General features: G+C 40.6%; 1 protein-coding gene across 7 annotated transcripts in view; it reads left to right on the top strand.

Annotated features, from left to right (window-relative positions):
* The window catches only part of LRP1B (LDL receptor related protein 1B), a 1,329,376-nt gene that overhangs the window by 1,211,493 nt on the left and 102,896 nt on the right, over positions 1-14,987 (top strand). For all 7 annotated transcript variants that reach the window (XM_078847919.1, XM_078847920.1, XM_078847917.1 and 4 more), the window contains 2 exons: positions 7,605-7,828; positions 8,151-8,257. In XM_078847919.1, the coding sequence (XP_078704045.1) occupies positions 7,605-7,828; positions 8,151-8,257 (331 nt within the window). The remainder of the gene's footprint in view (positions 1-7,604; positions 7,829-8,150; positions 8,258-14,987) is intronic.

Below are 14,987 nucleotides of genomic sequence, written 5' to 3'. Positions count from 1 at the left end.
AATTATCAGGATTGCCTCTGGAGCCTTTTTCAAAAATTGGCGTCACATAAGCTATCCTCTAGTTATCTGGTACAGAAACTGATTTAAACGTTAAGTTATATATCACAGTTAATAATTCTGCAATTTCACATTTGAGTTCTTTCAGAGCTCTTGGGTGAATGCCATCTGGTTCTGGTGACTTATTAAGGTTTAATTTATCAATTTGTTCCAAATCTCCTCTAATGACACAACAATCTGGGACAGTTCCACAGATTTATCTCCTAAAAAGAATGGCTCAGGTTTGGGAATCCCCCTCACATCCTAATACAAAGAATTTGTTTAGTTTCTCAGCAATGGCCTTATCTTCCTTGAGTAATCCTTCAGCATCTCAATGTTCAGTGGCCCTACTGGTTGTTTAGCAGGCTTCCTGCTTCTGATTTACAACATTTTTTGCTCTTACTTCTTGAGTCTTTGGCTAGCTGTTCTTCAAATACGTTTTTAGCTTTTCTAATTATATTTTTACATTTCACTAGCCAGAGTTTATGCTCCTTCTATTTTCCTCAATAGGATTTAACTTCCACTTTTTAAAGGATGTCTTTTTGCCTCTAACTGCTCCTTTTACTTCATTGTTTAGCCACGGGTTTGTTTGGTTTTTTGGTCCTCTATGTTTTTTAATGTGGAGTATACATTTAAATTGAGCCTCTATTATGGTGTCTTTAAAATGTTTCCATGCAGCTTGCAGGGATTTCACTTTGGGCACTGTACCTTTTAATTTCAGTTTAACTTCCTCATTTTTGTGAAGTTCCTCTTTCTGAAATTAAATACTATTGTAGTGGGGCTGTTTTGGTGTTCCCCCTCCCCCCACAGGGATGTTTAATTTTATCATGTTATGGTCACTAATACTAAGTAGTTCAGCTGGATAGTTGAAATCCCCTATTATTTTTGTGTTTATTTTTATATCCTCTCTAATCTCCCTGAGCATTTCACAGTCACTATAACCATCCTGGTCAGGTGGTTGGTAGTATATCCCTATTGCTATATTCTTATTATTCAAGCATGGCATTACTATCCATAGAGATTCTATGGTACAGTTTGGTTCATATAAGATTTTTACTTCATTTGACTCTAGGCTTTCTTTCACATATAGTAAAAGCGGTAAAGAGTCCTGTGGCACCTTATAGACTAATAGACATATTGGAGCATAAGCTTTTGTGGGTGAATACCCACTTTGTCGGATGCATATAGTGGAAATTTCCAGAGACAGGTATAAATATGCAAGCAAGAATTAGGCTAGGGATAACGAGGTTAGTTCAATCAGGGAGGATGAAGTCCTCTTCTAGCTGTTGAGGTGTGAACACCAAGGAAGGAGAAACTACTTTTGTAGTTGGCTAGCCATTCACAGTCTTTGTTTAATCCTGAGCTGATGGTGTCAAATTTGCAAATGATTTTTTGCAAAAGCTCAAAATTAAACAAAGACTGTGATTGGCTAGCCAACTACAAAAGCAGTTTCTCCTCCCTTGAAAAAAGAAAAGGAGGACTTGTGGCACCTTAGAGATTAACAAATTTATTTGAGCATAAGCTTTCGTGAGCTACAGCTCACTTCATCAGATGCATTCAGATGAAGTGAGCTGTAGCTCACGAAAGCTTATGCTCAAATAAATTTGTTAATCTCTAAGGTGCCACAAGTCCTCCTTTTCTTTTTGAGGATACAGACTAACACGGCTGCTACTCTGAAACCTCTCCTCCCTTGGTGTTCACACCTCAACTGCTAGAAGAGGGCCTCATCCTCTCTGATTGAACTAACCTCGTTATCCCTAGCCTGATTCTTGCTTGCATATTTATACCTGCCTCTGGAAATTTCCAGTACATGCATGTGACGAAGTGGGTATTCACCCACAAAAGCTTATGCTCCAATACATCTGTTAGTCTATAAGGTGCCACAGGACTCTTTACCGCTTTTACAGATCCATACTAACACGGCTACTCTTCTGATACTTTCACATATAGTGCCACTCCCCACCCCAGTACGACCTATTCTATCCTTCCAATATATTTTGTACCATGGTATTACTGTGTCCCATTGATTATGCTCATTCTATAAAGTTTCTATGATGCCTGTTATATCAATATCCTCATTTAATACGAGGTACTCTAGTTCATCCATCTTAGTATTTATATTTCTAACATTTTTATACAGGCACTTAAAAATTGTCACTTTTTAGCTGTTTGACATTATGCAATGTAATTGAGTGGGACTCTTTTACATTTGACTGTTTCTCATCATATCTTGCCCATTTTTTATCACTTTCCATCCTCTCCTCCTTACTAGGATATAGAGAATCTCCATAAATAGATTGTCCCCTAAGGGATGTCTCCTTCACACCTGTCTGCTTTCCTTCACCCCTTCATATAAAAACTCTACATTCTTTTTAATTTTATGCCCCGGCAATCTGGTTTCATTTTGGTTTAGGTGGAGCCCATACTTCCTATATAGTCTTCTCATTTCCCTAAAGGTTCCCCAGTTCCTAATAAATCTAAACCCCTCCTCTCTACACCATCATGTCATCCACGCATCCACTCTGCAGTTGTGCTTGTCTAACTGGCCCTGCACATGGAACTGGAAGCATTTCAGGGAGTGCTACCATAGAGGTCCTGGACTTCAGTCTCTTATCTAGCAGCCTAAATTTGGCCTACAGGACCTCTCTCCTATCCTGCATGTACCACGACCACCAGTTCCTCCCTAGAACTACACGTAAGTCTGTCTAGAAGTCTCAAGAGATCCACGGTCTTCACACCCAGCAGGAAAGTCACCAAGTGGTTCTCTCAGTCATCACAAAACCCAGCTAATGTTTCTAATGACCAAATCCCCCATTACTATTACCTGTCTCTTCCTAATAACTGACGTTCCCTCCCTGAAAAGGTATCCTTAGCGCAAGAGATACCCTGGCATCATCTGGAAGGAGCATCCCCACTCATTTCCCTCTGCTCCAGTTTGATGTTTTCCTTCCCTAAGATGTTCATCCTCCTCAGTAGTACAGAGGCTGTCAGACCATGGATGGGACCTTTCTTCTGTGTAAAATTAGTCTTCACAACATAAAGTTGTGGACCTCAAGTCTAACCAACTGAATCAATCTGCAGAGACAACAGAGATCCTACTTAATTAGAAACAACCCTAATACAGGGTGAGGATTTGCTTGCAACCCCAAACTCTCAAATAAGTTAAAATATATTTAGTTGCAGAGATTACTGTAAGAAATATTGCTAAAAATAGTGTATCCTTTATGTTCCTGTTTATTTATCCTTATTCTGTCCTGTAGAGGGCTGCTGTCAGCCCCTCATCTCATTAACCTGGTCGCAGCATTGTTACTGGAACCCCATCATGCCCCCATCATATAATGGTTAATGGCAGATATAGGGCGACTGTCCGCTCCTTGTACCAGAAATTAGGAGCCCCAACCCCATTCCCCACCTTCTTTAGGAGATGCCTCCTCCTAATGTGATTCCGGTTTTTCAAGGTACCAGCTCCCGTACTGATCAAATAGCTGCTCTGGCCACGTGCCAGTTTCCAACCAAATGAATTGTATAGCCTTACCTAACCACCAAGGCCCTGGGCTGCTGAGAAGAAAGAGGGGAAAAAATCCACACTTCTCAGGCCAAACTTCTTGTAGTGAGGGAGAAACTTCTTTTTCAGACTCCAAAAGATAACTAGAATGAGGCCCCAAAACCCAGTCCTAGTCAAAAGAACGAAGGGGACAGCTTTTCTTTTCAGCACAGAATGGCAGCCTGGATAGAAGGAAGGGGTTAAAGCCCTCAATGGTGGGTACACAGGAGCCATTAGGCGTATGCTTCATCCTATCATTCAACCAATCAGCCCCCCTCCTCAAGCCCACAAGATGGCTGAGTGCTCAGGAGAAAGGAAGCAACCGTTAAAGGAGCCACAGGTTTTCTTTCCCCTGGGGTCTGAGGTATTATGTTATTTCAAAAGAATACTAGGCCCCAAGCCTGCAATACGATGCATGCAAGCAGATCATTAAGTCTGTATGGTGTCCAATGAAGTCAGTGGAGCTCTGCCTGGGTAAAGGGGTTTCTCATCGCAGATCAGATTAGAGAGTATAGATTAGTATTAAAAGACATTTTGATTACAAAATATAATTTAATTAAAAGTCTTGCAAATATCCATATTTTATTTTTTGCTTGGAATGGTTTGTCTCAAACACTACTAGAATGAAGGCCTCAGTGCTATTGCTGGATAATTAATAATAATAGCAAAACACTAACAAGTAGCATTAATCTAGTAGAACTAGTAGAAAATGCTAAAATTCTTTGACATTAATTCATTTATTTTCTGTAATTTTTTTAAATTATAGAAAGCCAGTAGCCCCCTTTTCTAATACAGGAGTGCCATACAATATATTTATTTAGACTTTTCCAAACTTACTCTGACACTGTTTTCAAAGCAACACTATTTGGTGTGTGCTGTGACTGGGTTTGCTTCTTTAATCTTCATTTAAATAGAAAGTTATGATCCTGTCAGTCTTTAGAACATAAAGGATTCTATGGCATTTTTGCAGGATTAAGGATTTACATACAATGAACTATCTTAATTCCCCATGCAGTTCTTATTATGTCGTCTATAAATTGAACTGACCTTCATTTTATTTAAAAAAAAAAATCCGGTAAATGTCTTTTTGCTATTATAGGACTCTGATACCTGAGGCAAAGAAGTTATTCTAAGTAGATTTTCCTTCCCTTTGTAGTATTTAGTATTTTGTTACCATGTTTGGAAAAATATAGACATTTCCTTCTAAAATAGTTTAATACTATTGTATACAAAAAGACAAACATACATTTGAATATGTGCAAAGCCCTAAATCTCAGATTATTTGCCTCTTTCTATTAGAGAAAACAATGGCACATTCCTGGCTTGCAAAATGTACACTTTTGTATAGGAGTTCTGACAAATATGAGAACTATATTTTTCATAAATGTATTCCCCAAACTTAATTTTATTTTTTCTTTAAGTTCTGATTCTGCAATCCGCTCCACCTGGGACGAATCCACCTTCAGGGAGCACCTTCTAGCGTCAGAGCCATAATTGTGGCCATGAAATTGTAATAGATAATTACAACTCAGAGTTATAAAAAATTATTCAGTTATTTAAGATTCGTAATTCTAACCCAATAGTTTTGAAATGATGTTGTTTATTTTTGTATAACACTTAAAAGTGTGATTCAGTGGAGTTATATTTCATGACTTCCATGTTGTCTTGGTCCTCCAATAGCCATAAAACCTGCTTTAGCCAAGTCCTCTCATAAATATCATCTAATATAATGTGTATCAATGTACAGTTTCAATGGCTGGTATCAGTAAGTGCCGGTCAATCAGCTAAAGAAGAGAAGCAGTGCTAAAAATATCCTTTCTAGGATAGTCCAAGAGTGTGCAGAGCCAACCAAAATGAACAGAATATATGCCATTCATTACAAAATAAGATTGTACTTATCCTTGGCAGACTCCTGTACAGCCATGATTTAGGACTCCATACAAGAATCTTTTTTTTTTCTCAGCAGCAGCTCTCCCCTACAAGCTTTTTTTAGGACTGCAGGGCTGTACTTCTGTTATGGATTCACTGCAGGTGTGCCTCCTTGTGGCTCAGTGTGGCATAACGAAGCTCTCTTGTCTCTAGTACTCCTGCCATTGGTCGCTCTGGCCCCTCAGTGGCCTCTCTTCCTGTAACTCAGCTCTCTGGCCAGGTCACAATTTAGACCTACCCTTTTGGGGGTAACAAAGTCCAAAAAATAAAAATTCAGATGTCCTTACAAAAAGGTCTTTGGCCCTAACTCTGGGCTCTGTGTTCTTCATACCCTTCTCTCAGGGCTCTCCACTATCCTTGTTCCCTTCTTGGGCCTCACACCACCTCATTGGTGGCTGGTGGGTGAACCACACCCTCCCACTCTATTTTTGGATTACAGCCCTGTAGTAAGCAGGCCAGGTCTACCTATTTTGACCTGCCCCGGCTACCTCCCTGGGCTTCTTCCTGCCATAGCTTTCTACCAGGCCTTCTCTGCACAACCTCTCCAGGTTCACCCTTTTCTCAGACTTGCAGCGTTCTCCCCTGAAATCCCTGGTTAAATCACAAACCAAAAGTATAACATAAACCGAGTTTCACCCTCTTCAGACTTGGCCTTTGCATGCCTCTTAAGTTCCATTTGCTGTTCCTGCTCTGAACACCTTCCAGAGTGCTCTCCCTGTAGTCTGTATCCTGTCCTTTTATCAGGTCTTACCATGGGAGTCTGCTTCAATCCTGTGGCTGCTTTGGCTCTCTCTCCTGACCCCCATCAGACATCTCTACTCAGGAGAGGGTCTCAGGGCTCACAGTCCCTCTGGGCTTCTTCCTTGAGTGCTGTGGTTTCTCTTTTCTCTGATCTCAGAGAGTGACTGTAGAGTCCTTCACACACTCCCTGCAGCCCCCCTTCTGTTCTTTACTTTTGCTGTTCATAGTGCTTTCCCAGCCCCACCTACCAGCTGGGCTACATCAACAATTAAGCATGGCCTCTCAGGTCCATATAAACCTATTCCTTGTCCATGTGGGGTACAACCCCTAACACAGTTGACTAATATCAAACCATCTTCCTCCAGGCCTTTAGAATTACAACCAGTATCATTTTGTTTACTTCAATACCAGTAGCTCAATCCTTTGAATAATAATATTGATTTTGATGTTCCATATCTTAGCACATGCTAGTACCCTTTCCTTAAGAGGTACAGTGGTAATAGCCTCATTCAGAAGTACAAAAAAAATTGTTGAAATTGCTCTTCCACGTGGCACAGTACTGTGAAACCAACCTGCTGATGGGCATTACCCACTGGAGAAACCTTTCTATGCTACTAAATAGTTTCAAGTATTCAATCCACAGTTTGTGCACTTATACCCATACAGTTGTAAGTGATTCTGTAGCTCAGTATTATGACCAGCCAAACACATATCACATAAATGTGCAGAGTCATAGAATCATAGAAATGTAGGGCTGGAAGGAACCTTGAGAAGTCATCAAGTCCAGCCCCCCACACTGAAGTAGGACCAACTAACCTAGACCCTCCCTGACAGATGTTTATCCAGCCTGTTCTTAAAAACTTGCAATGGCAGGGATTCCACAACCTATCTTGAAAGCCGATTCCACATCTTAACTATCCTTATGGTTAGAAAGCTTTTTCTAATATCTAACCTAAATCTCCCTTGCTGCAGATTAAGTCCATTGCTTCTTGTCCTACCTTCAGTGGACATGGAGAACAATTAATCATAGTTTTATTGTCCTCTTTATAACAGCCCTTAATATGCTTGAAGATTGTTATCAAGTTCCTCCCTGCCCCTTTTCTGAAGATTAAGCATGCACAGTTTTTTTCCATAGGTCAGGTTTTCTAAATCCTTCTAAATCTTTGATCATTTTGTTGCTTTCCTCCTTTGTATTTCAAAGATATTAATTTATTTGTATTTAAGTGATTAAACAAGTTTTATAAGATTTCTGTTAAAAAGAATGGATCCGGTAATGAAGGGGGGAAAATGTGACTATATGCCTACTGTAAAAAGTAAATTTCATAATTACGACTTTAAAATTTGCTCCTTCTAGTGTCCTGAATTCAAAAGACCCAGGGATATTGCTGTTGACTGGATTGCTGGAAATATTTACTGGACGGATCATTCTAGAATGCATTGGTTCAGTTACTATACAACTCACTGGACAAGTTTAAGATACTCCATCAATGTAGGACAGTTGAATGGACCAAACTGTACAAGGCTGCTTACAAATACGGCAGGAGAACCATATGCAATTGCTGTAAATCCTAAAAAGGGGTATGTTGTTTCTGTGGCATTTTATCATGTTGTATTCTATTTTATAAATAACAAACATACATAGAAGTTTAAGCAAAGCAAACATGACTTGCTGCATAATAATGTCTACAAATGTGCACATTTGGTTATTTAGCCTTTCTGCTTCAGTTTACCCATCTGCAAAATGAGGTTAATATTCCTCATCTCTCAGGTGTTTTGTGAGACTTACAATAATATAATGTCTGTTAAGTATTTTGAGATCATTTGAAGAAAGGTGCTATGTACATTTAAGGTGTTAATTTATGCAAATTCATGGCAACAATTTTATGTTTGATATTTTTAGGATGATGTATTGGACAGTCATTGGGGACCACTCTCACATAGAAGAAGCGGCAATGGATGGTACTCTAAGAAGGATATTGGTACAGAAGAATGTACAAAGACCTACAGGTACATGGAATTTCAAATTCCCCATTAAAAGGTAGCATTGTGTGGATTTCTTGGCTGACTTCCAATTTTGCAGTCCTAAAGAATTCTATAATTTTATATTTTAGTAATAAATATACAGTTAACTATTAAATTCATAATATTTTAAATGACATAACTGAATCTAGATAAGCTTAACACAGTAACTTTACAAGACAATACCAAATAACTATAGATATATATATAGAGAGAGGGAATTAACAGAACAGGGCATTTAGAGTCATCCATTCCCTGTTGTTCAGTCCTAGCTTTTGCCATTTGGAGATTTAGGGACACCCAGAGGATAGGTTTCATCCCTGACCATCTTGACTAATAGCCATTGATGAACCCATCCATATGAACTTATATAATTTTTTGTACCCGGTTATACTTTTGGCCTTCACAACATTCCCTTCACAACACCACAAGCTGACTGTGCATTGTGTGAAGACATACTTCCTTTTGTTTTAAACTTGCTTCCTATTAATTTCCTTGAGTGACCCCCTAGTTATTGCTTTATGTGAAGGCGTAAATAACTCTTCATATATTTGCTTTCTCCATACCGTGAATGATTTTATTGACCTCTATCATATCCTTCTTTAGTCATGTTCACAAGCTGAACAGTGCTAGTGTTTTTAATCTCTCCTCATATGGAAGCTGTTCCATACACCTAATCATTTTTGTTGCCTTTAGCTGTACTGTTTACAAATCTAATGTATCTTTTTTGAGATGAAGCTACCAGAACTATACACAGTATTCAAGATGTGAGCATACCATGGCTTTATATTGTGCCCTTATGGTATTTTCTGTCTCATTATCTATCCATTTCCTAATGGTTCCTAACATTCTGTTAGCTTTTTTAACTGCTGCTGCACATAAACAGATGTTTTCAGAGAACTATCCACAATAATGGCAAGATCTCCTTTCTGAGTGGTAACAGCTAATTTAGACCCCATAATTGTGTGTGCATGCTTGGGATTATGTTTTCCAATGCGCATTACTTTGCCTTTATCAACACTGAATTTCATCTGCAGTTTTCTTGCCCACTCATCCAGTTTTCGAGATCCCTTTGTACCTCTTCCCAGTCAGCTTTGGATTTAACTATTTTGAGTAATTGTGTACTGCAAAATTGTCTGCAAATTTTGCCACCTCACTGTTCCCCCCACTTTTGCAACCATTTATGAATATGTTGAACAGCTCAGGTCCCAGTGCAGATCCTTGCGTGATCCCATTATTTACGTCTCTCCATTGTAAAAACTGACCATTTATTTCGACCATTTATTTCATATCTTTTAAACAGTTACTGATGCATGAGAGGATCTTCCTTCTTATTCCATGACTGCTTATTTTGCTTATGAGCCTTTGGTGATGATCATGTCAAAAGCTTTCTGAAAGTCCAGCTACATTATATACACTGGATCAGCATTGTTCACATGTTTATTGACTCCCTCAGAAAATTCTAATAGGTTGGTGAGGCATGAGTTCCCTTAACAAAAGCCGTGTTGATTCATCCCCAACATGTTGTGTTTGTGTGTGTGTGTGTCTGGTAATTCTGTACTTGATTATAGTTCCAACCAGTTTACTGGCACTGAAGTTAGGCTTACTAGCCATAATTGCTAGAGTCATCTGTGGAGCCTTTGTAAAAAATAGGCATTACATTATCTAACCTCCAATTATCTGCTACAAAGCCTGATTTAAATGATAGATTACATACCACAGTTAGTAATTCTGTATTTTCATATTTGAGTTCCTTCAGAACTCTTGAGTGAAAACCATCTGGTCCTAGTGACTTATTACTATGTGATTTATCGATTTGTTCTAAAACCTCTGCTATTGACCTGTTAATCTGGAAACGTTTCACAGATTTGTCACCTGAAATGAATGGTTCGTGTGTGCGATCTCCCCCACATCCTCTGTAGTCTGGTTTGGCCAATGTACATAGCAGAGGGGCATTGATGGCACATATCACATTAGCAGATGTGCAGGTAAATGAGCCCCTGATGATGTGGCTGATGTTGTTGGGTCCTCTGATGGTGTTGCTAGGGTAGATACGGGGACAGAGAAGGCAATGAGGTTTGTTACAGAGATTGGTTCCTGGGTTAGTGTTTCTGTGGTGTGGTGTGTAGTTGCTGGTAAGTATTTGCTTCAGGTTGGGGGCTGTCTGTAAGCGAGGACTGGCCTTCCTCCCATGGTCTGTGAGAGTGTGGGATCATTTTCCAGAATAGGATGTAGATTGTTGATGATGTGCTGGAAAGATTTTAGCTGAGGCCTGTACGTGATGGCCAGTGGTGTTCTGTTAATGTGATATATGCCATCATGTGCCAGCAATGCCCCTCTGCCATGTATATTGGCCAACCCGGACAATCTCTATGTAAAAGAATAAATGGATACAAATCAGACATCAGGAATGGTAACATACAAAAGCCAGTAGGAGAAGACTTCAATCTCTATGGACATTCAATAGCAGATTTAAAGGTAGCCATCCTTCAACAAAAAAAAAAACTTCGAAAACAGACTTCAAAAAGAAACTGCAGAGCTACAATTCATTTGCAAACTTAAAACCATTAATTTGGGCTTGAATAGGGACTGGGAGTGGTTGGCTCACTACAAAAGCAATTTTCCCTCTCTTGGTATTGACACCTCCTCATCAGTTATTGGGAGTGGACCACATCCACCCTGACTGAATTGGCCTTGTCAACACTGGTTCTCCACTTCTAACGTAACTCCCTTCTCTACATATGTCAGTATATCTATGCCTGTATCTGTAATTTTTACTCCATGCATCTGAAGAAGTGGGTTTTTTACCCACGAAAGCTGATGCCCAAATAAATCTGTTAGTCTTTAAGGCACCACCAGACTGCTCGTTGTTTTAGCACCTTGATCGTCCAGTGGCCCAAATGACAGTTTAGCAGGCTTGCTATCTCTGATGTACTTAAAATAAAATTGCTGTTAGTTTTTGTATTGTTAGCTAGTTGCTCTTCAAATTCTTTCTTGGCCTGCCTTCTTACACTTTTACACTTGACTTGCCAGAGTTTGTTCCTTTCTATTTTCCTCACTAGGGTTTGACTTCTGATTTTTAAAGGATGCCTTTTTGCCTGTAACAGACTCTTTTACTCTGCTGTTTAGCCATGTTGGCATTTTTTTGGTTCTTTTACTGATTTTTTTTTATTTGGGGTATTCATTTAGTTTGAGCCTCTATTACTGTGTTTTTAAAAGGTCTCTACAGTTTGCAGGTATTTCACCCTTGTTACTGTTCCTTTTAATTTCTGTTTAACTTGCTTCCTCATTTTTGAAGTTAAATGCTACTGCAGTGGGTTTCTTTGGCAAGAAGGATGTTATATTTAATTACATTATTGTCACTATTACCAAGCAGATTGGTTATATTCACCTCTTGGACAAAATCCTGTGCTCCACTTAGGACTAAATCAAGACAAGCTACTCAAAGAAGCATTTATTGTGTCTGGACAAATAACCAGTCAATATAAGGATCATTGAAATCCCTCATAACTATTGTGTTTACTGCCTTTGTAGCTTTTCTAATCTCCCTGAGCATTTCATAATTGCCATCACCCTCCTGGTCAGGTGATCAGCAGTATATTAGTACTGCTATACTCTTATTGTTAAACATGGAATGTATATCCATAGAGATTCTATAGAACAGTTTTATTTATTTAAGATTTTTACTTTATTTGACTCTGTTTTCTTTCACATTTAGTGCCACTCCCCCACCAGCACAACCTATGGTCATTCCTATGTATTTAGTACCCTGGTATTACCAGGCCTTATTGATTATCCTCATTCCACCAACTTTTGGTGGTGCCTTTTATATCAATATCCTTATTTAATGCCAAGCAATCTAGTTCACCCATCTTAATATTTAGACTTCTAGCATTTGTATATAAGAACTTGTACATTTTATCTATATTCAGTTGCTTGCTTTCATGTGTTGTATTTAAATGGGAGTCATTGTTTGTTCCTTACTAACTCCCACCTGTACTTTACCAACCTCTTTCCTATACTCTTTTCTAGGATATAGAGTTCCTCTTTCATAAATTCATTCATAAGGAATGACTCGGCCTGAGCTTGTACTTTTCCACACTTGTGTACTTTTTTCCAGCCCCTTTCCCCAAAGGTTCCCCAGTTTCTAATAAACCTAAAAGCCTCCTCCCCACACAATTGTCTCATCCATGCATTGAGACACTGCAGTTTTGCCTGTCTTTCTGGCCCTGCATGTGGAACTGGAAGCATTTCAGAGAATACTACCAGGAAGGTTCTGGACTTTAATCTCTTACCCAGTAGCCTACATTTGGCCTCCAGAACTTGTCTCCTACTTTTCCTATGTCATTTGTTCCACAACCCCGACTCTTCCCCTGTACTGCACATAGAATCATAGAATCATAGAATCATAGAATATCAGGGTTGGAAGGGACCCCAGAAGGTCATCTAGTCCAACCCCCTGCTCAAAGCAGGACCAATTCCCAGTTAAATCATCCCAGCCAGGGCTTTGTCAAGCCTGACCTTAAAAACCTCTAAGGAAGGAGATTCTACCACCTCCCTAGGTAACGCATTCCAGTGTTTCACCACCCTCTTAGTGAAAAAGTTTTTCCTAATATCCAATCTAAACCTCCCCCACTGCAACTTGAGACCATTACTCCTCGTTCTGTCATCTGCTACCATTGAGAACAGTCTAGAGCCATCCTCTTTGGAACCCCCTTTCAGGTAGTTGAAAGCAGCTATCAAATCCCCCCTCATTCTTCTCTTCTGCAGGCTAAACAATCCCAGCTCCCTCAGCCTCTCCTCATAACTCATGTGTTCCAGTCCCCTAATCATTTTTGTTGCCCTTCGCTGGACTCTCTCCAATTTATCCACATCCTTCTTGAAGTGTGGGGCCCAAAACTGGACACAGTACTCCAGATGAGGCCTCACCAATGTCGAATAGAGGGGAACGATCACGTCCCTCGATCTGCTCGCTATGCCCCTACTTATACATCCCAAAATGCCATTGGCCTTCTTGGCAACAAGGGCACACTGCTGACTCATATCCAGCTTCTCGTCCACTGTCACCCCTAGGTCCTTTTCTGCAGAACTTCTGCCTAGCCATTCGGTCCCTAGTCTGTAGCTGTGCATTGGGTTCTTCCGTCCTAAGTGCAGGACCCTGCACTTATCCTTATTGAACCTCATCAGATTCCTTTTGGCCCAATCTTCCAATTGGTCTAGGTCCTTCTGTATCCTATCCCTCCCCTCCAGCGTATCTACCACTCCTCCCAGTTTAGTATCATCCGCAAATTTGCTGAGAGTGCAATCCACACCATCCTCCAGATCATTTATGAAGATATTGAATAAAACCGGCCCCAGGACCGACCCTTGGGGCACTCCACTTGATACCGGCTGCCAACTAGACATGGAGCCATTGATCACTACCCGTTGAGCCCGACAATTTAGCCAGCTTTCTACCCACCTTATGGTGCATTCATCCAGCCCATACTTCCTTAACTTGCTGACAAGAATACTATGGGAGACCGTGTCAAAAGCTTTGCTAAAGTCAAGAAACAATACATCCACTGCTTTCCCTTCATCCACAGAACCAGTAATCTCATCATAAAAGGCGATTAGATTAGTCAGGCATGACCTTCCCTTGGTGAATCCATGCTGGCTGTTCCTGATCACTTTCCTCTCATGCAAGTGCTTCAGGATTGATTCTTTGAGGACCTGCTCCATGATTTTTCCAGGGACTGAGCTGAGGCTGACTGGCCTGTAGTTCCCAGGATCTTCCTTCTTCCCTTTTTTAAAGATTGGCACTACATTAGCCTTTTTCCAGTCATCCGGGACTTCCCCGGTTCGCCACGAGTTTTCAAAGATAATGGCCAGTGGCTCTGCAATCACAGCCGCCAATTCCTTCAGCACTCTCGGATGCAACTCGTCCGGCCCCATGGACTTGTGCACGTCCAGCTTTTCTAAATAGTCCCTAACCGCCTCTATCTCCACAGAGGGCTGGCCATCTCTTCCGCATTTTGTGATGCCCAGCGCAGCAGTCTGGGAGCTGACCTTGTTAGTGAAAACAGAGGCAAAAAAAGCATTGAGTACATTAGCTTTTTCCACATCCTCTGTCACTAGGTTGCCTCCCTCATTCAGTAAGGGGCCCACACATTCCTTGGCTTTCTTCTTGTTGCCAACATACCTGAAGAAACCCTTCTTGTTACTCTTGACATCTCTGGCTAGCTGCAGCTCCAGGTGCGATTTGGCCCTCCTGATAACATTCCTACATGCCCGAGCAATATTTTTATACTCTTCCCTGGTCATATGTCCAACCTTCCACTTCTTGTAAGCTTCTTTTTTATGTTTAAGATCCGCTAGGATTTCACCATTAAGCCAAGTTGGTCGCCTGCCATATTTACTATTCTTTCGACTCATCGGGATGGTTTGTTCCTGTAACCTCAACAGGGATTCCTTGAAATACAGCCAGCTCTCCTGGACTCCTTTCCCCTTCAAGTTAGTCCCCCAGGGGATCCTGGCCATCCGTTCCCTGAGGGAGTCGAAGTCTGCTTTCCTGAAGTCCAGGGTCCGTATCCTGCTGCTTACCTTTGTTCCCTGCGTCAGGATCCTGAACTCAACCAACTCATGGTCACTGCCTCCCAGATTCCCATCCACTTTTGCTTCCCCCACTAATTCTACCCGGTTTGTGAGCAGCAGGTCAAGAAAAGCACCCCCCCTAGTT

This window comes from Lepidochelys kempii, chromosome 11, assembly GCF_965140285.1.
Source record: "Lepidochelys kempii isolate rLepKem1 chromosome 11, rLepKem1.hap1, whole genome shotgun sequence".
NCBI lineage: Eukaryota > Metazoa > Chordata > Testudines > Cheloniidae > Lepidochelys > Lepidochelys kempii.
This window is presented reverse-complemented; position numbering and strand designations above follow the sequence as displayed.